This window comes from Macrobrachium rosenbergii, chromosome 6 (genome assembly GCF_040412425.1).
Source record: "Macrobrachium rosenbergii isolate ZJJX-2024 chromosome 6, ASM4041242v1, whole genome shotgun sequence".
Lineage (NCBI taxonomy): Eukaryota > Metazoa > Arthropoda > Malacostraca > Decapoda > Palaemonidae > Macrobrachium > Macrobrachium rosenbergii.
The window spans coordinates 8,418,908-8,445,110 of NC_089746.1; the positions used below are offsets into that span (position 1 = coordinate 8,418,908).

At 35.4% G+C, this 26,203-nt stretch overlaps 2 protein-coding genes across 9 annotated transcripts; one reads left to right on the forward strand and one right to left on the reverse strand.

The window, feature by feature from the left end:
• Positions 1-159: 159 nt before the first annotated feature.
• On the forward strand, positions 160-18,810 carry Ak2 (Adenylate kinase 2). Of its 6 annotated transcripts, none has more exons than XM_067104824.1 (8): positions 1,252-1,674; positions 3,700-3,817; positions 4,649-4,767; positions 7,003-7,170; positions 8,171-8,285; positions 8,890-8,946; positions 11,108-11,221; positions 17,608-18,810. In XM_067104824.1, exons 1-7 carry the CDS (start codon positions 1,570-1,572, stop codon positions 11,212-11,214), a joined length of 789 nt encoding a protein of 262 aa, XP_066960925.1. In that variant the 5' UTR covers positions 1,252-1,569; the 3' UTR covers positions 11,215-11,221; positions 17,608-18,810. The 6 variants fall into 6 exon arrangements, with proteins under 6 accessions (XP_066960930.1, XP_066960929.1, XP_066960927.1 ...); XM_067104823.1 differs by having other exon boundaries at positions 1,281-1,674; positions 11,108-11,188; XM_067104829.1 differs by lacking the exons at positions 1,252-1,674; positions 8,890-8,946 and adding an exon at positions 160-478.
• LOC136839150 (apolipoprotein D-like) lies at positions 18,801-24,434 on the reverse strand. Of its 3 annotated transcripts, none has more exons than XM_067104831.1 (5): positions 24,302-24,434; positions 20,439-20,553; positions 19,878-20,088; positions 19,204-19,364; positions 18,801-18,996 (listed from the first exon to the last, which is right to left on the reverse strand). In XM_067104831.1, exons 2-5 carry the CDS (start codon positions 20,541-20,543, stop codon positions 18,925-18,927), a joined length of 549 nt encoding a protein of 182 aa, XP_066960932.1. In that variant the 5' UTR covers positions 20,544-20,553; positions 24,302-24,434; the 3' UTR covers positions 18,801-18,924. The 3 variants fall into 3 exon arrangements, with proteins under 3 accessions (XP_066960932.1, XP_066960931.1, XP_066960933.1); XM_067104830.1 differs by having other exon boundaries at positions 24,276-24,383; XM_067104832.1 differs by lacking the exon at positions 24,302-24,434 and adding an exon at positions 24,101-24,202.
• Positions 24,435-26,203: the final 1,769 nt, after the last annotated feature.

The window sequence follows — 26,203 nt, forward strand, 5'->3', positions numbered from 1 at the left end:
TTACCGTATTATCGTGTCAATTAATTCCGTTTACTTATTCTCAATAATTTCTGCATGTTTAACGAAACCATTATTTCAAGATTTTTGCTTCGCAAACCTTTATTTCTCGCATTCACAAATTAATTAACAATTTCCTTATTGAAAGAAAAGGGATGAAGAAGATGACAGCTGACATAGTGGCTGTAAATAGTGGAAGGACCCTTCTTCAAATCATAAACTAAATTCGACACTGCTTGAAGAAAATATGTGACATCGCTGTTGCAGAAAAGTGATCTGAAGAAATGACTGAAAATCCGTTGTTTAATTAAATGGCATTCAATATTATGCCAAGGAGAAAAGACGCCTGAACAACATGAGTGCGATTTTAAACGAGGATAGGTGATTTCTGTGAAAATATTAAAAGTCAAGACAAGAACAAACTATAAAACTGCGAAAAAACAGTCTGTTTTTTATGAAGTATGCGATCTCCCTCAAGGAAGTAAGTATTTTGAATTTCCAGAATATTTGTAGAAATGTTGGATTTTATTATAAAAAAGAGGAAATTCCCAACAGAGGGCAAAAGAAAAAAAAGCCATTTTGTTTTAATTACATTTAATTCGATATAGATTTATTACATAAACTGGAATATACTATAATTTTTTCTTGAAAGAATGGATATTTTCATGGTTCTGTGGTTGGAAACCGCCAGAACCAACAAGCAAACAAACTGAGCTCGAGGGATGTAACTTGACGCCATGATCAAATGCAGCATTGCACAAATAGATGGAAATTTATTCTCTTAGAATATTTATGGAGGATAAGGAGGGAACAGGGAACTCTGCAAAAAAAAATTAGTAAAGGAGAAAATATCGTCCAGTGTGGCAAAAGTTGAAATACAGGATATGATTGCTGAGTGATAATTCAGTCTCAGATTAATCATGATGGCGTGAACTTGACTATACGGTTCTCTATGACTATACTAAACAACGCTAATTCTTCTTGCTTGATTTTTATTATTATGTACTTCCGAATCTCCTCACGAAACAAAATAATGTATGGACATAATTATGCTTAATTAGTGACATAAGATAAAGTTTTTGCAAACCGACCAATGTTCTTCCTTTTGGGTAACAAGCACCCCAACTATCGGCGTTCCTGCGGAAATCTTTGTCTGAATCAGCTGTTGTGATGCTTGTTTACAAAACTGTGCCAAAGGCGCTCAAGCAATAATGTGACGAAAAACAGAAGGGAGCGATATGTCCATGAAAACTCGAGTCTAGCAAATAGTTTCCACTGATTTCACTATTGCTTTTCATTTTAGGAATGGATACAGAGCATTTTCTTACCTCATTAGTGTGCTTAAGTATAAAGAACGGTTTGATATTTGTGACGAGTGGACGACTCATTCTGTTTTCTAACGGCAGGCCATATTTGAAATTCTAATGGTATTACGTAATATTTCGAATTGTATGCATACTTAACTTGCAACTCAAGTCTTGTGATGGCTTCACAATCAGTCAATCGCAGTGTGTCTGCTATCGTCGCTATTTTAAATAGCAGTCTTCAGTGAATATTTGTTCACCCACCGTCATGCCTCCTACTGAACCAGCGCCATCACCGGAGCCGGCCGCTCCTTCTTCAACAGGCATAAATGCTGTTTTACTGGGGCCGCCGGGTTCTGGTAAAGGGACACAGGTATGGCCTAATGAATCTGAATCTACCGGTGATGAGGGTAGACCCTGTGGGATACCGGTAGGTAGGCTGACCTTTGCCCAGCCTACGTTATCTCCAAAATTACAGTAATATGGCCTAAGGACAATATAATCGTTACTGGTTTAAATATTTTTTCTAAGTTTTGAATTGTCAAAAGTATTGCTGTATCCTCTAGCCTATTCTCTGCCTCATTATCCTTCTTTCCGTAAGGGGGTTAGTACCGCCAGTGCACCGCACATGGTGCACAGTAGGCATTACTTAAGGTTCTTTGCAGCGTTCCTTCGGCCCCTAGCTGCAACCTCTTTCATTCCCTTTACTGTAGGCTAGTCTACCTCCATGCATATTCTCTTCCTTCCATCTTATCCCACTTTCCAGCCTCTCCTAACAATTGATTCATAGTGCAGCTGTGAGGGCTTTCCTCCTGTCACACCTTGCATACCTTCTTGCTGTCAATTTCCCTTTCAGCGCTGAATGATCTCATAGGTCCCAGTGCTTGGCCTTTAGCTTAAATTCTGTTTTCTATATTCTCTGTCTTAGCCTACCGTAATCTCAGAGGTTTACGATGGGATTCATTGATTCCCATAAAGTGGCTCAGTCGTCTTACCGGACATACTTTGAATAAAGTTGTCTTCATCATCCATAAGCTTATTTAAGCTAATCATTTCATCATGTAAGATATTCAAAGTTCTAGCCCATAGCCTACATGCTGTAGTCTAACCTACCTCTTCTTGAAACACCTTTCTTCACTGTAATCAAGTACAGTATCCTCTGTAGAAATCTTGGTTATGGAATTAGGGATAGGTCATGCCTTACGTATGCTGAGATGATCATTCCGCTGTTATTTAAATTTTTTCCATTAGCTTACAGCAATTGCCACAAAATCTCCTTTATACAGTATTGATATAAGGGTATTTCTAAGTAATAGAGACACCGCGGGTATTTAGCGAGAAATGGCAGTTTCTTAAAGTATTTTGGTTGCTTATTTACAATTCAACGTTATTTTTTGGCGGTCGGCTGTAATTAACCTGTAATTGTCCCCTGAAGTCCATCCAACAAGGGGTTTCCTAACGTGATCTTCACAAGACAGAGCACGGCTACGTCTGTTTCGAACGGTTCATATCCCGTCCGGCAAGTGCAGTACCTTGGAAACTGTTTTTTTCAAGACTTTTAGGGCTTCTGACACTGGCGGTGCATTTGTTTGTTGTCGGCCAAATGGAATGTCCCTTCGCCGTGTTTAGTACTGGCCCGGGGGTTGGGTGAGTGTTGGGAGTTACCCATACATTAACAAGTTATTGCACTTGCCAGACGGGATATGAACCGTTCGAAACAGACGTACCGGTGCTCTGTCTCGTGAAGATCGCGTATCGAAACCCCAGATTCCCATCGGGATCCCTCTTACCGTAGGGTAGAGTTCAAAGGTAAATTGTAAGTTAATTACAGCCGACCGCCAAAAATTAACGTTAAATTGTTAATAAGCATACAAAATACTATAAGAAACTGCCATTTCTCGCTAATTACCCGCCTTGTACCCATAACTTAGTTCTACCGATATAAGTAACTCAAATTATTTCATAGCTTAGTTTGTCTAACTTGTGGAAATATACACAGGTAGTGGGCATGAAGAATTTCATTTAGTGGTTCTTGTTAGATTCAACACCTTCCACAATACAGTATGCTACCTGGGAAGTTCAGAATGAATATTCAGTGATTTTTATTCAGATAATATCAAGAGTTTGAATGATTTGTTAACATTAGGGGCAATTGTCAGCTTCAGCTTTAATTTGTCAAAGTTCTTTGGATACAAATATTAGCTTTTTCTGGGTGTAAAGCCATTTTTCTCTATACAGATTTTTAATGTAAAATTTGGCAATGGCCAACCTAGAAAATAAAGTCCTGCAGAAAAATAAATGAGCTGTTTAAGTATTCTGTATCTAAGAGTATTTTGAATAATTTGTTTTCTTGTGTTTTGAATTAGTGTATATAAGAAATTCCTTTTTATTCTTACAGGCCCCCAGGCTGAAAGATCGCTACTGTGTTTGCCATTTAGCTACAGGTGATTTACTTCGTGCTGAGGTAGCATCAGGCTCTGATCTAGGACAGCAGCTTAAAGAAATTATGGATGCAGGTATGTGCATTGCTCTTAAAGTTTTCCTTAGTATTATTACATTTGGCATGTTAAGTACAGTACATGACAGCTTAAGGGGGAAGATCTGCTATGAATCAAATAATTTAGGGATTCATACAATTTCCATTTACTGTATATTGTACAATACAGGCATGTTTGCAAGGAGTATATAGTACTATAATTTGAAGTTGCCAGCATGTGCTGTATGGTTTTCAAGGCCCCTCCGTAACTGCATCCAGCAAAACAGTTGTTTTATTGATTTTTATATGTATAATTCTTATGATAAAAATCACAGGTCATGTTTCCATTTTATACAAGTCAAAACTAATTACTGTATTGATTTGGACTGCAGACTAGAAAATAAAAAATTCCTTAAATACATTCTGAAAATAACAACTGTCAACTAGTGTACAGTATATGAAATAGCATGTTTCTTCTCTTTTAACAATTAATTTACTTTGGAATTGAATGTGAGATGAAAAAAACAGTTCTGAAAAGAAAATGTCTCAATGAAGTATGGCTGGAAAAAGATTTTATTCTAAGTTCTTCAGTGCGGACAGGGAAAAACTATCTAGCATCATGATGATGATGAAAGTGAAGGTATTTATGAATAGAATTACCAAATTCATTTAGAAATAAGTAATTCAGCAATTTCACCTTCCCTCAAGGCAAGGTGAAAAAGTGGAGTGCAAGATCTTTCACCATTTTTTCTAAGGCAAATTTTTTTATCGATTTGCCAATAAAGGCATATTTGAAGTTGATGTAAATGTACATTGATATTAGTTGTTTAAAAATGTTTTTAATGTAGTAACAAGTTTATTTTTTCCCCAGGAAAGCTTGTTAGTGATGAATTAGTAGTGGGGATGATTGAGAGTAATTTAAACAAACCTGAATGTAAAAATGGATTCATCCTTGATGGATTTCCAAGAACAGTTGTCCAGGCTGAAAAGGTACAGTTTGCAATATTTTTTATTTTCTGGTTATTCTGTAAAAGAGACTACAATAGTAATTTTGTGTTTTTAGGATCTTGTATGGAAAATTTTAAAAGAATGAGTTCTCACTTGAGCTTGAACATAAAGTTTGTTATAAATGAGAGCGCATTAACAATTGGTAGAATTGATTGTTAGGCAGTTGCAAAAATATTTAAGTAAGGCAAATTAATATCAGTATGCAGTTGTATATTTACAAACCCTTGTTTTAGCATAAACCTGTTGCTTATACTATAGCTCTAAGTTTTGTGTTTGCAAAATCCCAGATATATCAGTCTTTTGTTTAACATACAAAAGAAAAGCTGCAGGAGAATGGTAGCTCTACGTGGGTGCTTTTGGATCCCTGAGTTTCCAGCAGCTAATTGCCTTGCTTTTTGCATGTCTGGTGTACTGTATACGGTTTCCAAGATTTGGAGGCTTAATTGAACTTTCTTCAAGGATCACCTTTGTCATTCATGTAATCATCAGTATCACTGTGTGTTCCTATGAGAATACAAACTTGTGCCTTTATACAGGAGTAGCTTTGGCAACAGCTTGATCTGTTGAAGTTTCTTAACAGGGTCGGTGGTAGCAGGTAGGCATATTTGCGGGAATTATACTTTTAATAGATTTATGTTGCTCCACTTCAGAGCTGCATCTTTGTTTTAGGAATTAAAGGGTAAATTATCTTTATGTGGTAATTGACGTTTGTGATTACTTTTTTTTACTTTGTAACAGCCACTTTGTTAACAAGGTATAAAATTAAGCAAATTTAAACCAGGATGCATTTTTCCTAGATATACAACTCTGAGGTCTTTCGTCAGAATGAAGAGTGAGGTTTGCAATTAGGGGAATGTTGCTCCCCAATTTGCAGTAAATTACTACTTGTTGACACTTTTTCAATGAATAATTCCATCTGGAACCAGGAACATCCTATGTAGCTTTGAAAAAGGGAAATAGCTTTAAAATTTGCTGTTTTACTTTATTGGTTGTTTGTTACGATGCTGCAGTGTAGAGGTCAGGGTTTGGCAAGTATTCATGTTCAACTTTGGTAGGGACCCATATCTGTTGTGTGGTAGGTCTCCCCTACCTCATCTGGCAGACATACCAGGATTGGTCTCCTGCTCAGGGGATGCTTTTCCATGTGAGGAGGTCGTATAAGCTTAGTGAGACAGGAATGGAGGTGTCCGGGTTGTCTTAAGTCTGCTTCTTTGTGAAAGAAGTGTGCCTTTTTTTTTTAGACAAGGTAAATCCTAAAAGAGTTCAGAGGTCTGGTTAAACAAATCATTTATAACTAACTAAATTTAGACAAGGTTGAGTAGAGTGGTCAGGTATAGCCATGTCCCCTTGCCAGCCAAGTTGGCAGCATGCAGTCACTCCTGATCCTGTGACTTCAGAGGATATCTGTATATCATGCTGGAATCTTTGTTGAAATGCCTGATGCAGCAGCACCTGAGGCAAATAATCGATGTGATCCTAGTGCCCTTACCTCATCCACTGCCACAGTCTATAATGATACAGTCCATAGTTAGGGGTATTCCACCAGCAAACCGAACTGTCGTTGATCCTTTTTCCTAGATGGCGAAACAGGCAGAGGTGCATGGCCAGCACTCTTTCCTAGCAATTTGGGCATTGCCATTTCCACCAGTAGGCAGGATCATTATTCCAGCCTTGCAGACAGCAGCAGAGACTGAGCATGCTCCAAAAGAAGTTGCTCTTGATAGAATAATCCTAACTCTGTAGGGCTGTGACTATGAGCCAGTGTGAGTTTACAAACCTTTGCATTATCAGGAGTATATTCACTTCATCTTGTTGAATAACTAGTGGAAGTTCAAGCAAGGGAGGTGTCCCCCAATTTGGTGTCTCATTTGCCAGCCCTTGCAAATCATGTTTGAAATATTAAACATGTGTGATGTAATAAGGCTGTCTTAAGGTCAGGTGTTTGTAAAACAATGGTTGGTTTTTGTATGTGTAATGAAGATGAATTTTATTTTTGATGTGAATGCTCCTTTAGTTCATAATTCATTACAAAGTGCATTAGCACTTCCTTTTATCTTGTAAACATTTCTTAAATAATGTGTACTGTACACTAACCCCCTTATCCACACCCATTTGATAGAAGGAGAGAGAAACAAGATGCAGATTCATTGGGAATGTTTTTAGAATAAGTATTTGATACTGTCACATTTTGTTAACATAATATCTTGTCATTTACAGCTGGATGATATGCTTGACAGTAGAAATCAGAAGCTTGATTCAGTGGTAGAATTCAGTATTGAGGACAGCCTTTTAGTTAGGAGGATTACTGGCAGGCTGTTTCACCCTACTTCTGGTCGTTCATATCATGAGGAATTTTATCCCCCTAAAACACCAATGACAGATGATGTAAGTTTTTACCATTTTTTTCATGATGGACTATTGTAGAAAAGTTATTGCATATGATGGTTTGGAGCAGTAAAATATAGGAAACTATTCCTTTAAGTATTTTATTTACATGCTGATTTAAATTTACAAGCATCTCGAGAATTGTAATTTGCAATGCTTGTCATTTTTATTGTTGTAAATTTACTTATGATTTTATAGGTCTTTGAAATTTATTAAAAAAAATTTCCGTAATATCTGGTGCTTTGTTATAATGTTACTTTAGTCAGGGAAATGTACAGTACAGTATTAGTTTCATACAGTATTAGATATTACGTTATGTAAATGTGTTGTATAGCTATTTATTTAACAGTGTTTATTTAACGATGTTTAAAATAATTTAGGTGTTACTGGAACCATGTTGAGTATGCCATCACATTATTGCAGGCTTTCCAACTCCTGAGTTTACAGTGAACTTGTAATGTATTGCCTCTTGCACTAGACCACTGAAGTTTTTTGCAAGTTTCTAATGCCTTTTTTATTATCTGAAGACAGGGTTGGGTTCTGAATGATTGCATAAACATTCATAGCAAGAGTTTTTGTATGGTTTGTAGACAGTAGACAATAGTTTGGGTCCTACAATATAAATTCTAGTGATTTTGTTGTATACCCAGCATCCCAAAATAGTGGCAGAATCCCTTTTAGTTCTGACTTTGCCAATGTGTTGAGATATTTGTGAGTAAGTGTTGTAGAGATGTAGTGTTCTGCAAGTGGAAAATAGACTCTGATTTTTAAGGCTGAGTTGGCTTAGCCATGTTAAGGTAAGGAATGAGTAGCAGAAAGTTTGCATAGCACCCCATTGGGCTAACACAAGGCCCACAGTGCCCTGATATCAGTCACTACTTATTTGTCTTTCTGACTTGTTAAATTTTGGCATTGAGGGTTGCGTTTTCAGATCTTTATTATTATATATATTATATCTAATTATTTTGTATTTGATTTGCTATGTCTTATCTTTTGTCAGGTAACTGGTGAACCTTTGATTAGGAGGTCCGATGATAATCCCGAAACCCTGATGAGACGGCTTGCAGCTTACCACAAGCAAACGGCACCTCTTGTTGATTATTATGCCAGAAAAGGTATGGTTTTTCTTTTCTGAAGTAATGTTTCATGTATTTTGATGTATCGCTGTATATAGGATTTTAGCTCAGTGATTTCCTCTTAAGAAAAGGAGAACATAATATGTTCTCCTTTTCTTAAGAGGAAATCATTATTAGTCTTTGCATCTTTGCAATTTAACCCAAAAATTTGAAATTTTAAAAATATAATGGATAGTAAACTTTATTCTTATAGGGGGAATTTCATGTATGTATTGATATGCTGCAAAGTGAATATTTTGATTTATGTAAGTTTTCTTTTTTACCTTTTAAAGGTTTACATAATAAAGAGTTCATAATGACAGTGGTAAATGGGATTTTGTCTGGAATCACTTGAGTGCTTATCATAGGTCTAATAACACATATCAGTTAAGTGGTACATGTTATAATAACTTAGATATACATTTGGAAGTTTTTCATGTAATTACAAAAAAGGATTGTGGTTTTATTCAGGTAGAATTTTTCTGCATTCGTTGAACTTTAGTTGTCATATTACATTTCGATAGACTATAAATTGTCTTTTTAACTAATTATGTATTGAGATTGTGGTTGATGGTAAAGTTCTTTTCAACATTGTCTTTTAAAGAAGATACTAGGTATGGGAGAGGCCGTACCAACAAATCTGAGCGACAAAAGAGGCGAGGTACTGTAATACTGTGTAATGGGATAGATTCGTTTAATTTTAGTTTTTAATACACAGTACTTTCTTTACTAATGGTGTGTTCTTGTCTGTATTTAACTTGTGCCATTGATATACACTAAGAACTCAGTATAGCAAACTCCAGTACAGTGGAATCTACTACAAAATGACCTTGCTCTGAGCGAGAAGCATTACTGACATTGCTGTACTCACTCAGCATTAGTTGGAGGATAGATGTGTGGGTGTGCATTGTTTGTTTGTATAACAAGCTCTTTAGTATCATAAATATTGAGAAAGAACTAGATATAAAGAAATGAGATGGGCATTTTATTAAAACCTGCTGGCCCCTGTTTGTATGGTGTGTGCTTGTGTATGTGCATTTGTCTTATCTCTCTCTCTCTCTCTCTCTCTCTCTCTCTCTCTCTCTCTCTCTCTCTCTCTCTCTCTCTCTCTCTCTCTCTCTCTCTCTCTCTAAAATGTTCTTTTTAAGTTGTGTACACAGCAGTACTAGAATGGTGAGAAGGAAACATGACCACTGCACTGAATAAACATTCTTAACTCTCATAGGCCAGTAATGATAAAAAAAAAATGTTTGTAACATCAGTTAAAAATGAAATAGCATAGGCAGAATACATAGATAAAATGTACATTTTATTTAAACCTGTATGCTTATGTACATATGATGTGCTTAAAATTGCGCATTTATAAGTGTATTTAACCTAATAAGATAATATTAAAATATCAGTTGATAATAGAACCTCAAATAAAGTAGGCATTCCAAGAAAATAAAAAAAATGCTAGTGATCATTATTTATATATAAACATATACAAGGACTGTGCACTATGATGATAAATCTTATCAAAATAACAAAATCAGCAGTCTGATAGTAAAGGCTTAGTGCATGTTCTAGCATCACCTACAACCAGTTTACCAATTCTCCATCCTTCAACAAATGCTTGTGTTATGCAGTGTTTTTTGGTTTACTTTTTTGTGCGTAACTTATTGATTTTCATAATTTCTTTCTCTTACTGTGTTCATGTTCTGCAGAGTTTTAAAAGTGAAATACATGGTAAGGAGATTTTATTAAAACCTAGAATGAATTAACAGGATATAGTCTAATGAGATACATGAGAATACAGAAATTTGTCAGTGTGTTAAATGATGTACACTACATATTAACAGTAAATGATTTACCCTACATATTAACAGCGGTGTATTAAGGGTATTACTGTATCTTTATAGAACATAAAACAAGTATTAATGGCAACTTATGAGTGGTAATTATATTTTTTACAGAACTTGCTATGAAATATTATTGCATAGTGAGACAAAAGACACATTCATTAGCCAAACTTCTAGGGATGAGAGGGAGAAATGACTATACTGCAGAACAATAGCTTGCTGTTTTCTAAGCTTGTTACTTTTTGAGTGTAATGCATGGGAGCTTGGGGTAAAGTGTGAGATAAGATTATGACCTTGGGAGGAGAAAGGAATTTTGGGTGCAAGTTAGACAAATTTTATCATAGAACAGACTTTTCAATAGTATAACCTAGCCACAGCCCCATTAAAGGTCACCCTGTTGAGGTGTATTTCTGAAACATAACCTTGGAATATACTGTTAAACAAAATGTAGTAAGATGAAAATCATCTATACTATACTGTATTTTCTTAATCCATTTAGAAGGATAAGGTCTTCTGGATTGTCATGCAGTCCAAGCAGCATATATTTTCTATCCCTACCAGTGTGCTAAATGTGAAAAGTTATTGAAGCATTAACATACTGGAAAAGATGAGCATCAAAATTTTCAAAAATTAAGTAATTGTAAAGCAGTTAGCTTTAAAATACAGTATAAATTTTGTCAATATTATTTATTGCATTGTCCTTTATATTAGCTCATGTATATAGTATTAATGATCTTTTGTTCCAAGTGTCGGAAGCATGTGATATTCTCTAGGAGATGAGATGCGTTCTTGTGTGATATTCTTTGGGAGATGAGACTGTTCCTGTACTGGAATGGTTTTTGAGAAATAACCGAATGATGTGGCCAAAGTTGCAAGATAGATGAAAAGTTATTCATCTTTTTCTCTGCATTTGTGTACTGTGAGAATTAGAGTATTCAACAACTGAAACCTTGTTGGTCTTTTTTTTTTTTTCTTTTGCAGGTCTGCACTGTGCTGTTGATGCTTCTCGCCCAGCTGCTGAGGTTTTCAGTACTATAGATACAATTTTCCAGAATGCTAAGAGTAAGGACATAGTGCTGTTTATATAAGGACCAGGTACTCCATATCTTTTCTTTTGCATGCTTTTTCTTTTCTTTTGCATGCACTTACTTGGTTTGACCAAAGCCATATTTACTTACTAACAAGGAGTTTTTACTTGATTTGTAGTCACCTGGTTTCCTTAACACAATTAATCTATAATAGCACATAAGTAAACTGTATAACGAAAATTTTAAAAAATTATGGTTTTGATGGTTAACCCTTTTGATGCTTTTTGGTCCTTAGCTCCTAATTTCCCATGAAACTTTCTTAATTTCTCTAGAATATTTTTTGTTGTTGTATTGCCTTACTTCTTATTACAGTACTTTACTGTTCATTTTACTATCATTTGGTTTGGTTTTCTCATTTTATTTAAATAACAAAGATTTATTGTAACAGCTCTGAGTTTACAAAGAGTACTGTACATTTTTGTTGGTGTTATTTCATTTTCTGTTGTCCGAGATTTGTCCTTGAATTTTATTATTTTTTAAGTGAAAATGCTTTCTTCAGTTAAAATTATTTGAAAATCCCAGATTTGTCCCTGAATTTTTACTATTTTTTAAGTGGAAATGCTTTCTTCAGTTAGAATTTTTAGAAAATCAATTGATTTTGAATCTTAGTCTAGCCATGTGAAGATGTTATCTATACATATATATACTAGTTTTCTGAGCTAATGGTCATTAAAAAGCTATAAAATTATGAAATGCCTAGATATCTGTGAATGACATCTCAGATGTAGAACTGTGAAAAGTGGAGTGGCTTCTTCATATAGCTGCCCTGTGGGTGGCTGTTAATTTTCACATGCTTGAAGGCCACAGAGGTGGAGATTGATGAGTGTATTTGGTTTTGATATGTGATATGTCCTCCTAGGATACTCCTGAATATTGCCTGGAAGTAGCTTATTTGAATATCAGGCATACAGTATTTCTTGAGACCAGGATTATTTAATCCTGTGCTCAGAAACAATTTTTGGGGAGGAGGGTCTCTGGAGGTAGTCTGATGGTTTTCATGGGTCATAGTAGGGAGTCACTCTGATGTTAAAGTCAGAACCAGAATAGTGAACGAATTGTAATGTTGCATGGGCCCACATGTTAGGTCTTTGTCACAAGGCGTTGGCAAAGGAAAGTGTGGTAGAGGACCAATTTTTTGTGTGGGTAATGATATCTGACAAGGCATGTAATTTCACTTGCTCGTTTTGATGTGGCTAGGGTCAGAACGAATGCACTTTAGATTGCTAGGCCTTGGAGAAAGGTTTTGCTGAAGGATATGTAAGGAGGCCTGTCAAGCTCCTCAAGACTAGAGCAAAGTTATAGCATAAAGATATGACTGTCAATCCCAGTGTGGATTTGCTGAAATAGTGGATTAAGTCCGATAAGTCCCATCTAGTGCCCACATAGGCTATACGCCTCAACTTGATAGTACTTGAGAGATGGCTGACCTTTATCCTTAATGGCCAACAAGGACAGATTCTCTTTAAATCTGAGAAAGATGAAAAAGACTAAAAAATGTACTTTAAAACTAATTTTTATTCATACCATTCATCATAAAATAGCTCTAATGCATCCAGGGGTATAAAGCAAATCATTCAAGGAGAGATCAAAATATTGTGGCCTAGAATGTCCCAACAAAGATGCTAAACTCTTTGTGTATGAAGCAGAAGCAAAAATTACAAGTTTAACATGGTTTAGTTTATCATATCTCTTAAAATAATTTTGTAATTTAGCAGAAATTCTTTTAACATTAAAAGGAGGGGTTATGAATGTCTTGGATGTAATATCTCTCATACAAATCATGCCAAGAGTTGAAGGAGGGCATTGGGGGTTCTCCTCTGTGGATGGTGGTGTGAGCCAGATAGCCTTATTTTCTTTGGTCATTTAACTCTGTTGTGATGTACCTGTTAACAACATTGGTAGTTTAAACTCAAATGATGTGTCTTCTTTGATAAGCAGAAGCAGCTTTGATGGAATATAGAAAGATTTTATTTCTAATTTTCTGTGGTGTCATTTCCAAGAACCCTTGGAGTGCATGTGAGACTGGTCTCTCTACCTTGGAATACTGACTGTTTTATAATTTTCTGTTCTTTAACTAAATTTCAGTTATAATAACACCCTGAGGTAAGGTGCTATTTTAGCTTCTTAGTGATGAAATTAATTAACTTTTTGAAAAGTTGCCCTTGAATTTTGAATCCAGTTTTTTGTTACTTGTGTTTTGGAAAAAATTTAATATTTTTTCTGAAAGATTTGTCATTTGCATGTTTTCCATGTAGCACTTAGTACTAGGGTTTTTTGTGTTTTAGAAAATGTATAGACCTAGCAACGTGATTGTTACTTGCTATCTTGCTTCGTTAATTTAGCTTGGCTGTCAGAATATGGTATTACACTTAGCTGTAAAAGTTGTATCTTTATTCTGTAGGGATAATTGAATTGCTGCCTGTCATGACTTGTTCTCCATTTTATAGAAATAGCAATAAGTAATTAATGCATTAGTTTTTATCATGTTCTTTTCATGAGAGGAAAAAAAATGCATCACACTTTTAAAAGTGTTGAAATTAATTAAGGATTTTTGCCATTGCTGTTAAACTTTTCTGGGGAAAGAATACTTAATCTTTGCTTTGGTTGACAATCTGTTGGATTTGTGGTAAAAGTAATATGTTGTAATATAATAAATCATCCTTTAAACTTTAATCTGGACTATGTAGGTAAGTGCAGCTGTAGGGAGAGGATATAGGTTTGGAGAGTGTGTTTATAGTTCACTGGTGATACTTCCATGTTTGAAATTGTTTGTATGATGTTACATTTGATTAGGGTTTTAACGCTGACATTAGATTGAACAGTGTTTTATATTGCATTGATCTTATTCATTAAAATCTTTATTGACAGATGGTTTTAAACTGCGCTTAAAGTGGTGTAAATCTACTAAAATATTGATGCTTAAGAATTTCTTTATCACTAGCTTATTTTGTATGGTATACAGTAGAGCAATATTTGTATGTTGGTGTATATTGCACTAATTATAAGAGAAGCTTTTGCATGTTTTCTTCATACCATATTCTGGTTTCTTTGCTACGGCTATTCGTATATGCTGAATTTTTACGGAGTATCTGTGTCTTCATTTTGCATTGTCTTTGTTTTGAAAATAGGTTATTGACAATATATGTTACATACTGTCAAATTATCCTTTTTTAAATGTTATGTAAGAAAATAGACTTTCTACTTCATTATTGGCACAGTGATATTTTTGCTACATAAATGGAAACCCTTCCGTTTTGCATTTGGTTTCAACGGCAGACTGTTCCTTGGTCACTCTGGACTACAGTACATCCTGTCCTTGTCCTACCACATGCCTGCCTTTGTCCATCCACAGTCAAGTCCCAAATTTCCAATTAAGTAATCAAGTGATTTTCTTTCTACTGCAAGGTGGCATCTCTAGTCCGTTGGTCTGTCTGTCTCTCGCTTCTATAGGTTGTGCTATAGCTACTTTTGTAACACCCATCAATCCACCTCTTCTTATATTTTTTAGATTAAAATTAGTAGTCATCAGATCATGTAATTCAGTGACTGTTATTTTCCTCCTACTGCCAAGATTTGAATTCTTTACTTTACCCTTTCTTCCTTTCCTGTGCTTCTTCCAGAGACAAGGTGCCATACATCTACTGAAATGTCATCATTGACTTTCACTTGTGGAGAGGACCAGCTTGGTTCCTCATAAGGTTATGATTCTATATATTCTGGCAAAAACTGCCTGCAAAAGGGTCATCTCCCACCCAAAGTTCAAGACGATTGCCCCTTTCCAGGAGTACACCCTGTTTGTTGATGGGCTTCAGAGATAAACAATCTAGACCAGATTTTGTATTTTCCTCCTATGTGGTTTCTCTATACTGAACTTTCTGGCCTCTTTAGCAAACTCATTTACCTCTTTTTGTCTATCCAAACTGACCTTTTCTTACTGAAACTTGGACAGAACTGAATGTGATTTTGATATTTCTTTCCATGAAGATGGTGAGATTAGATGGAATGCCTCCTTACATGTAGAATTTGGGTTGCTGATATGGTTAATCAGAGTGAAAATCTTAGGTCAATCTCTGCTCCCAATGCTGAGTCTGATATCAACAAAATTACTACCATTGAGGCACAAGGAATACAGTTTATGTTGGTATAAGACCTTTGGTGGTCTGTAGTGTGGGTTATTGTTCTTAAACTGTAGCTCTCTGTTAGTCAGAATATTTAGACAAAATTTAAGGAAATCAAGCGACACGCTTTGATACTCTTGCAATGCAGGAACTGTTGCAAATATGGTCAGACCCCCAAAAATCAATAAAATAACCATGCAACTTTATGGAAAAATTTTACACTAAATGCATCAAAACTACAAGTAACCAACTTAAGCAACAAATGCAAGATAAAGATGCTCGCTTTGACTTTTCAAAAATTTGGATAAGTTGCTTGTAGAAATCCTATTGTGCAAGGAATTAGTATGTGGACTAATGGAGATTTTTATGACTACCCTTAATTTGCTTTTGTTCTTGTGACTGTGGGTCGTTGGTTGTAAGCATCAAATAAATGTTCAATAATCCTTTTTGTTGTTACAAATTCCTGCTTATTGTAACTTGTGACTGAGTTGAAGAATAAAGTTCAAAATAGCCTTTTCTCCAGATATGTTAAAATCACTGCTGAGACATCTGAGTGCCTGCTTTTGAAGTCTCCCTGTAGATTTTAATAAATCTATACGGCAGAATTATTTTTTATTTTACATAGTGATAATAACAATAATGTTAACATGTCTATTAACCTTTGAAATTCTAGGGGTCCTAAAATTCATCTGTGCCAAGGCACACGACTTCTTATGAGCATAGCAATATTTTTCCTTTGTGGTTGTAGAATTATTTTTCACATTACTGTGTAATGATGGCTTTGGTGTTAATTTGGAGCAAAGTACTTGTAATTTAATGGATTTTCATAAAATTGCAAAAGAAGAAAGATAAATACTAGGTGGTCAAAGTGACAAGTTAAAGTTTTTGACCATTGACTTGTGCTGACACTGGAATCTTATTGGGTGACATTAGCATGTTTGTAAATGACATCATCAGAATCTGTAAGGGTTTAGTAGCAATTGACTTGGTATATGGGTGAATAGGGACTTGGTATATGGGTGAATAGGTGAGAAAGATCTTTTGATATAGAACTTACTCTGCAAGGAAATATAATTCCTATAGCAAAACTCACATTTTATCCATTTACAGAACATTTTTTTCTGATTTATTAGTCAGATTGACTGAAAAGAATTTGTACATTCACAATAGTATTGAGAACTTAATGACGTTCAAAAGTTTGTTATTCCTGTTATTCTGTATTCGCGTGGATGCGTACTGCACCCCCCTGCGAATAGCTAAAATCTGCGAATACTTAAAATCCCTCTAAAAACACTTAGAACTGCCTATTTTGATAGTTTAAACACAAAAAAACAGAACTGCCTACTTTGATAGTTTAAACACAAAAAAACCCTCTGAAAATGCTTATACCTGAGCATTTTAAGTTTTATCATACAAAGTGCATTTAGTCATGAAAATATGAAAATACGGTAATTAGTGAATATTTCTCAGTGAAAAATACTGCGAATGGGCAAATTTTCCACAAATAATGGGTAGATACATTCCACAAAGAAATCTGTGAATACGTGAGTCCGTGAATAGTGAGACCGCAAATGCGGGGCTTTTACTGTATATTGAGGAATAAGTATTTTTGGGGGACGCTGGTAGTGTTTTACCCTTGTGATATTAAGAGGTGAAATTTTTCAAGATGGTGAAGAGAATACTAATGATGTCTTAGAGTTTTCCAGACTCGGAGGGTTTCTGTCTTGTATGTAGTGACAAGAGCATTTGTTGAAGCTAAGACTGTGGTGCCAAATTTCATGTGATATCAAGTTTGTCTTGGTTTCTTGATTTTTACTGTTTTCACTCTGAAAGTTCGTCTGTTTGAAACCTAAGTGATCTGCCAAAATTTTGGACACTTGTAATGTTGGCTGATGAATTTTCTTATAACTGGGTAAGCTCATTTTTGTCATGTAAAATGGAATGACAGTTTTTCTTGGACACTTGAGAAAACTATGCAACCTCCCTAGTGTTGGTAAGCTTTCTTTGAAATAGTATATTTTCATCTGTTATGACAAAAGAAATCCCTTTGTTGCAAAGATGATAATGATGTTGATCAGATGTTAACAGTTCAAAGCAAGTTTATTTTCTGTCTTTGTGATAATGAAGCTGGTTTCTCATAACGTGGAGGATATACAGTTTCTGTATGTAATAATGTCCAACAAATTGAGGTAACCTCTTTGAAGACGCAGAGCTGATTTACTAGTGGTTATTAGATGGAAGAGTCAGTGTGTGGTATAAATTTATTATTTTGCAGAATTTGCCAGCAGCCTAGGTTCCAAATAGTAACAACTTGTTCAAGCTAATGGAGTGATCCCTAAGGTTCCTGAGACAACCAGCAAATTAGACTGCCATTTGAAAGTCATTTTCAAGATTAGAATTTGAAACAGGATGGAGTGGTTGCTTCAGTGCGGCTACCCTCAACCAGCAGATGTAACTGCCAGTGTTGTTTATGATGATTACTCTGGTTTGTACAAATCAAAAACAACTTTGTTAGGATTTAAGGTACCCTTATGATTTTATGAAATTAATAAAAATTATCATTGTACTTTTTAAATTAGATATGAAACTAACTTGTCAAAAAGCTTAAGTTAATGGATTTGTACTATACAGTATTTAACTCATATGATAAAGAAAATTTTCATTGTTTTAGACTTTTTTCTTGTTACAGTATTAGACATTGCTGCATAATCAGAGGCTAGGCATGAAGCGGAAACTTGAGAGGCAGTTGAAAGTGTTAACTTGTTAATTAATCTAGACACTATCGCAAGTCCTCCTTGTGACAAGTTTTAGCATCCCACTACCTCTCTTTGTATTAAGCTATGACTTGTTCGGAGATGTTTCGCTCTTTATCTAGCTGTTTATTGGCTTTAAATGGCTTATTTGCTAGATTGTATATAGGAATTTTAACAATACTGTATTAGAGATTTTATAATCACAATATTATTTTAAGGGACTCTATTCCAGCCAGCATTGGATTTTATTTTGCTTTTATATTTGTCATATGTATATTTTCTCAAAGCTAGGCCTTTATGAATTTATCCTTGCTTAAGTCATTCAGATCCAGCTGATATAAACATGTCTCGAGAGGAAGACTGTTATAAGTTAACAGTCATCTCTGAAGATGTGGTGATGTAGATAGATTGAGGGGCTACTGGGGAGTTGTAAGTATAGCTACACCTGGTTTTTTTTAATACCTGTTAGTGTGTGTAAGGGATCTTTATATGAGCTAGATCTTGGTCACACTTAAAGTTCTAAAAATGGTCTAGTTATTCCTTTTGTTTTCATAAGTATGGCCAGGTTTGTCTTGGTGAATTTTTGTGGATATAGTTGTAGCGTTGCATGACATGGTATGGGGAAAGTGACACGATGGTTGTCCTAGTGAATTCAAGTGGTATCTTTGTAATGGAATAGCACTGTGTGCTTAGGGTGTAATGGTAAAATAAAAAGTTATTCTGTATATAGTATTTTATTCATTCTGGATATTTTGGTTGGGTACTGATTTTCACTGTCATTCTGCTTGGGTTGTAAACCCAGATGAAGTTGTTATACTGAACTATCATCATTTGAAGAGTCACAAATCTGAATGATCATGGCAGTTAGTTTGTACTACATTGACGAGCTGACTAGTATCTATGCCGTAACTCTGAAAATAGAAAAGAAAAGCTAAAACTGAAGCAAAAATTAATTCTTGAGCAAGATGCTACAGCTTTACAATGCAAATAGAAAATTTCATATTTTTTTTTACATTATTCACTAGATAATATAAATATGAGTTATTTCAGTTTCATAGATATATTTGAAATAATTCAAGTTAGATCACACTTATGAATCAGTAAATCTATAAACGAACCTCAAAAATGCTCCGACAGTGTTTTACTGATTCTGGATTCAGGGTTCGGTTACGAGAGTAGATGAAGACGAATTCAGTTTTCATTCCCATTATGCTTACACAGGAATGGATACAAGAGAAAGTGTCATAGTCTGTATCCACAATGTCAAAAGGGGGAGAAACTGAAAGTAGTTGAAAATTTATTAATGTTGTGTGCAGCTTATTCTATACAAGAGAAAAAGAGCCAGATATAATTTAGGAAAAGCTTAATCTGGCTGAATGTAACTGGTTCACTTTACATACTATGAAAATTAAGAAAGTTTATTCTTAATGAAAATATGTTCTACAATTATGGCTTGAAATTTACAATTACTACCGTTCATTATGGTAATTAAAAATACTCTAAATTTTCAATTTCAGGGCAAAATTTGATGTAAAACGAATTAGGATGCCATGCTTACCAATAGTAATTACAGTACGCATTTTAAGTTTTCCATTTAATAAAAACCAGAAATAATGGTAAAGCAAGAAAATAATGATTTTAGACCTAATTAAAATGATTACCTAATATGATCATGTGCACAGTGAAACCTAAAAGAATTTTAGAATTGTAGTTTATACAGTACTGTATAGCTATTTGGTGCTAGGATTTCCCCTTTACAAATGATCACAATCAAATACGATGTGCAACTTACTTCCGGGAACGAAATCTGTAGTCATATGAGCAGGGTTTTTTGGGTCAATAGACAAGGTAGCTGTAGTAGTTGCAGGTGACCCTGAACTGTCAAGGCCTTTGGAGGAAACTTGTATCTCTTTGCCAACCATTTTGTAAGAACTAGCCAAACAAGACTTTATAGTTTGGAATATGCTTGGCTGTGACTGAATTTCATACCAATTACCAAGGTACTGGAAAAAAGAAGGGTCACATGTATGCCTGCTGTTGTAGAAAAGTTAAGCGTCAGTAATTTTCAGATTGCCTAATTCTCATTTCACTGTTGGGATGGTAATTTAACCGGAAACATGAATATTAAATTCCAAGTGGTTCTAATGCCCTTTTAATTAAAGTTAGGTTTTCTGTGAATTAATTATTCAGTTTGCAAACATGGAGAATTTAGTGTATGCAGTGCCACAAAAAATGGCCTTTAAACATAATGGTACATTATAAACTCAATGTATTTATGACTGTAAGAGCATGAACATCTGAAAGTGTAATGCAGTAATATGTTTAAGCTAGGTATAGTTTAAACGTACAGTACCTTGTCAGGAGAAAAATTTTCCTTGAGTTTCACTTCGGGACAAGCTCCATTACACAGTGCTACAGCACCGATTGTTGCAACAATGTAGATGACAAAGTGACTCATGTTTCACCACCTGAAAATGAAAGTTGAGAGTGAAGTATCTACAAACCCAGTAAATCTTCATTTCAGTCTATTACTTGAACCACAAATACCGATCAGTTTTTGGCAACTTTCTTGCAAGAAAGTAGCGTGACAAATAAAAAAACTGTATGGCCCAGCCACGTTATACTTGTAAAGGCTATGGAAGCTGTTGTCATTACCATAGCAGATTATCTAACTTTTCTCAGTCCCATAGATTTCCTTAGCAGTCAGAGACTCTGAAGTTAAAGTTTTCTTTACAAATTTAAAGTATAGATATCTTCCTCAAGTACCTAAAGATCTTAGGCTTTAAAAATTTTGAAAGGACACGAACTGAAGAGATGCAATGTAGCATAACTAACAAGAATAAAAAAGAAGAAGTAAGTAAAAATTGGGCCGAAGTTTCTTTGTCGCAATCGAATTTTCTGCACAGCGTGTAATCAAGGCCACCGAAAATAGATCTATCATTCTGTGGTCTCGGTATAATGCTGTATGAGCCGCGGCCCATGAAACTTTCAGCCACGGTCTGGTGGTGACCTGTCCTATAGCGTTGCCAAAAGCACGATTATGGCTGACTTTAACCTTAAATAAAATAAAAACTACTGAGGTTAGAGGGCTGCACTTTGGTATGTTTGATGATTGGAGGGTGGATGATCAACTTACCAATTTGCAGTCTTCTAGCCTCAGTAGTTTTTGAGATCTGAGGGCGGACGGACAGACAAAGCCGGCACAATAGTTTTCTTTTACAGAAAACTAAAAAGCAGGTGGTATGGTCTCGTAGAATAAATAGGAAAAATATACACGTAACAAAGGCCAATGCTTCACATGCCAAAAATAAATTGTAGTAATGTATAGTAATGTAGCATCAATAGTGTGAAACAGGCTTAAATAACCAGATTGCGCTTTAAGTTGAATTTTGTGAGAAGAGCAGGCGTGATGCTAACAAAGCTTGAATGTAGGCTTGTGAGGAGTATTTTATAGTCTAAGAATTTACCACTTCAAACGAAGTACTGTTTCGAAGGTCTGAGAGTTTGTGCGGATCGGACGTTTTTTGCGTTGCTCCGAGTGAAACAGTGCAATTACGGACGAAGTTGTTTTTGGCTCTGACCCACCCCGATTAATGGGTTACCTTTAGTAAAAACACCGTAGTGATCTGTCTTTGCAAGAATGAAGATAGTGAACAAGGAGAATGGTTTATATCTAAAATTATGGAATATTCGATCCTCGAACAACTAGTGGCTTAGGCTACCTAAGTAGTGCAGGTGTTTTTTCTGATTGCCAGTCTGCATACAGACGATTATATTCCACGGAGACAACTATATGTTCAGTGGTAAATGACTTATTGCAAATGATGGATGAGGATAAGTGTGCTGTTTTGGTGCTCTTGGATCTCAGCGCTGCTTTCGACACAATTGTACAATGATTTACTCCTAGATGATCACCAATCCATCGGGGTCGTAGATGATGCACTCGAGCGTTTGAAGGACGATTTGAAAGATAGGTCGTACTGTGTACAGATTGGAAATGCCTTGTCATCGTATGGACCCTTGTCAAGAGGAGTTCATCAGGGAGGTGTGCTTGGCCTTTACTATTTTGCATCTATACAATTAGCTTGTCTAATATACTACATAATCTTGGAGTAGAATTTAAGTTGTATGCGGATGACACGCAATTGTATTTCATTGTTACAAATATTGAGGGTACAAATAGAAAATAACATGAAGTTCTGTCGAATATTAAACAAAATGGATGACTTTGAAACACTTGAAATTGAATGAAAATAATACTGAGATTATGATAGTTGGTAAGGAAAGTAACTTAAGGAGTTTGGGTGTTAATCAAGTGTGTATAAATGAAAATTGGGTCCACACAGCTGATAGGGTCCGTGATCTCGGGGTGTATTTGGATCATAATTTGACAGTTCACAAATTAACAATATAGTAAAAGTTGCTGGCTATCATCTCAAGACTATAGCCCTTGTGAGGGGAATATCTAGGTAAGAGCTCTGTTATGAATCTTGTCATCAACTGTGTTATAAACCGTCTGGAGTATTGTAATTCGGTGTACTATAAGTCGCCCAATGTACAGATCAAGAAACTGTGGCAAATTATGAACAGAGCCGCTAGACTAATAAAAGGTGTTGTCTTGATTAATTTGCACTGGCTTCCGGTGAAGGCCAGAATAATATTCAAGTTATGTGTTTTGGCCATAAAGTTGTTAAGACCTGCTCTCCTCGATATTTGAGGGACCTATTACAGATTATACGACCAGTAAATCGACCTGGTACGAGATTAGTTACAGATGATTTCAAATTGTTAGAGCGGCGTTTTTCATCCTTCTGTGGCGCCAGAGTCTTTGAATACGCAGTTCTATTATAACAAGCTTCCTCTTGAGCTGAGGCAGATTGAGGATTTGAAGTCTCTCAAAAAGAAACTTAAAACCTTTTCGTCTAATCAAATTATGATATGGTATAGGAAACAGTGAATGTCGAATATGCATTGTGAGCACTGGTGCGGAAACTGGATAAGCCGTCAACAAGTAACAAGTAACACTTGCGATCAAAAAGTAATAAATATCTACTATATAATATACATGCTAAAAAGAAGATTAGCAAGGAGGTTTGTAATGAGATATCTTATCCCTTAGTAGCAAAAATGGGAATGCTAAAGATTATATACAGTATATATATATATATATATATATATATATATATATATATATATATATATATATATATATATATATACACACACACACACACAAAAGAGCTCTAATCACATATGCATTTTAGTACGAGTAAGACATAACAGTAACGATGCGAACAGAAGTCTGCATAATAATAATAATAATAATAATAATAATAATAATAATAATAATAATAACGTAGTAATTAATTAATGTGTAATATAACAATGACGAGAAAAGCAGAGCCAAAATATAAAAAAAAAAAATTAGCCCACTATAATGTGAATGCAGTACAGAGAATGTTGCTAAGGGCCTCAAAGTATCTACTTGACTTTCATTTTCAACCACATTCGTAAGACGTCTGGCTAAAAGTGAAAGTTGGACACTTTCAAAAGTCCACAGAAATATTTTGTTTAAATTCACTGTGACACTACATATTCTAACTGGATGCGTATCGTATCTGAGACCCATCAGACATCAACTTAAATACGGCCTAACGTAGGCCACCGGAATAAAAACAAAGAGAAGAAAATATTAAGGATTTCACTATGTTCAAATTTTCTAGTGGACAGTAAAATATAAAAAGATATGATTCATGCACAGGCAAGTATAAACATAAAATATTAAATTAGGAATATTAGTAGTGATAGACGAAAATGTCAGTTTCAAATTAAGACAAAAATATTACGAAGTTCTACTTAGTACAAAAAATTTCCCCGGTCTGGAAGGTGTCATGAAAAACGAACCACGTAAAGTGTTCACCAGTCAGATATAGTTCTAAGACTTCAAAAATGAGACGAAGGATAAAGCGTGAAAATTGTTTATAAAGTAAATTTGTCAAAAATAAATACTCATACATGTCAAACACTTAATAATCCACTGGGAACACAATAATTATGCTACTGTTAACGCAACTGATGCTGTGGTTAACATCTGAAACGTTAATTCGCGCATTCGTTGCCTGCCAAGTTAGAAGAGAATCACAAACACAAGTCCGGATAAAGATTTAACGCGACGTAAATAGCTACGGACCTATCACAGGATACTGGAACACTGACCAACTTCCTCGAGGCCTTCCCGCTGTTCGCACTGAACGCATAGACTCCGAGGAACTGGCCAAGTGGCCATAAGCTGTTGCGTGACTCAGGTAAACTCATATTGCCAAAAGGATTCGCCTTAATTCACTTCTTCTCGGTCGCCTTAATTCACTTCAGTCAAACCCGCAGGAAGGGATTTTCTTAGCGTTTTTCCTCTAACGGTCTAGCGAGCGACCTATACACCTTTAGTTTTATTCTTTTAGCTCAGCACAAAATACGGGTGTTCACTATTTTTGAAATAAAAAACCTAAATTATTTTTATAAGAGAAATTATATTACTACAAATAAAAGAATCGACTAACGGGTAAAAAAAAAAAAAACTAACAGCCATTCCGTTGAAGTTTTCGCTTCATGCTGAACAAATCAATTTCTTTGAAATATTTTTTCTTCATTAATTAAAAAAAAATCACCAAACCATGGACTGCCTTTGAGTTATAAATTTTACCCTTGTAGTGTGTGTTTTATACAGTCAGAAATTTTACAATACTGTATTTATTTTGACAGTCAAAATTGCAAAAATGGACGAGAGCCTAAGGCTTTTCACTTTTATACATATTTTAGCTATTGGCGCGTGCATGACTTTAAAACTTACGGATGTTAAAGGTTGGAAGTATTTTTCTTGGGCATAGTCATCGATAGGAAAAGTTCAGGTTGAATGCAATTCCACTACCTGGATTTGACACCAGCCATTCAATTCCTACTGGATGACTAGCTTCAAATAGACTCCATGGCCTCACGACAACTAGGACACAGTGGATGATGCACTTCATTTTGATGTTCTGCAATCTGCGTTTTATCATTTTCATTTCATCAGCTGTCAGGTACATTGATGGGATAATCTACGTTACAACTATGGAATGTCAATCTAAAATATCATTACTGACCTCTACAGATAGAGAAAACACACAAAGGAAACTAGTTTACCTGATCAACCCTTGTAAGATGTATTAAGAAAAGAGGCGGGGTCAGGGGTAAAATCCTGGGGCCTACTGCAGTTTGCTTAATGGACTAATATTACTAATATTAATACTAATATTGCTTTTCGGAACCTGACCTAACCTAAACTAACATAACAGGTGAGGTCTACACCCCCGCACCTCTCTCCCCAAATGGTATCCTTCTGCCGTCATCCCGATATTTATTGAATTTTCAGTGACTGCGTTAGATTATCATAATAAATGAGACTAATACCGAGGAAAACGTAGGTAACTTATCTTATTCTGACATTCAAAGCAGCATTTTACTTGGTCAGTCACTTTACGGGTAGGATATTGTTCCCTAGCGTCAGATTTGGATTTTAAAAGATTTTCCTGGACGGTTTGTCGAGGTACGCCACGCATTAACGATTTTAAGAGATTTTTCATTCAGGAACCGTAGCCTAATAACCTGAGTTAACACATCGAATATGTACCCACGGGAAAACCAGCTCCTGTTTTATCCTTATTTGGTTAATCTACAGCATACCCTTCTGATTATACGTAAATTACATTAAAAGAAAGTCCGGTAGTAGTGGCGTTATGATTAGCTATGGATGCAATATTTTCAACGTCATCTCTCTGATAAACAAAAACAACCCACGTCGTATTATTGTAAAAATTTTCCGGCATACAGTAACGCAACGAACTTGCCAGATAGGTTGCGTGCGTCTTCTTAATGTATGAGGATAAAACGGCGAAAATACACTAATCCCACAGTCACCCTCAGCGACTGGAGTGTACTGGGTAGCAACCACTGGACGGACTAAGGAAGTGGTGACCTTGACTGGGTACAATATCCAAAGAATTTGGATGTTGGACTGGGTACAAGGTCTCAATTCATGCCTCGTGGAAGTTTATAAGGAAAGGAAAGTTTAATCGTATGTTT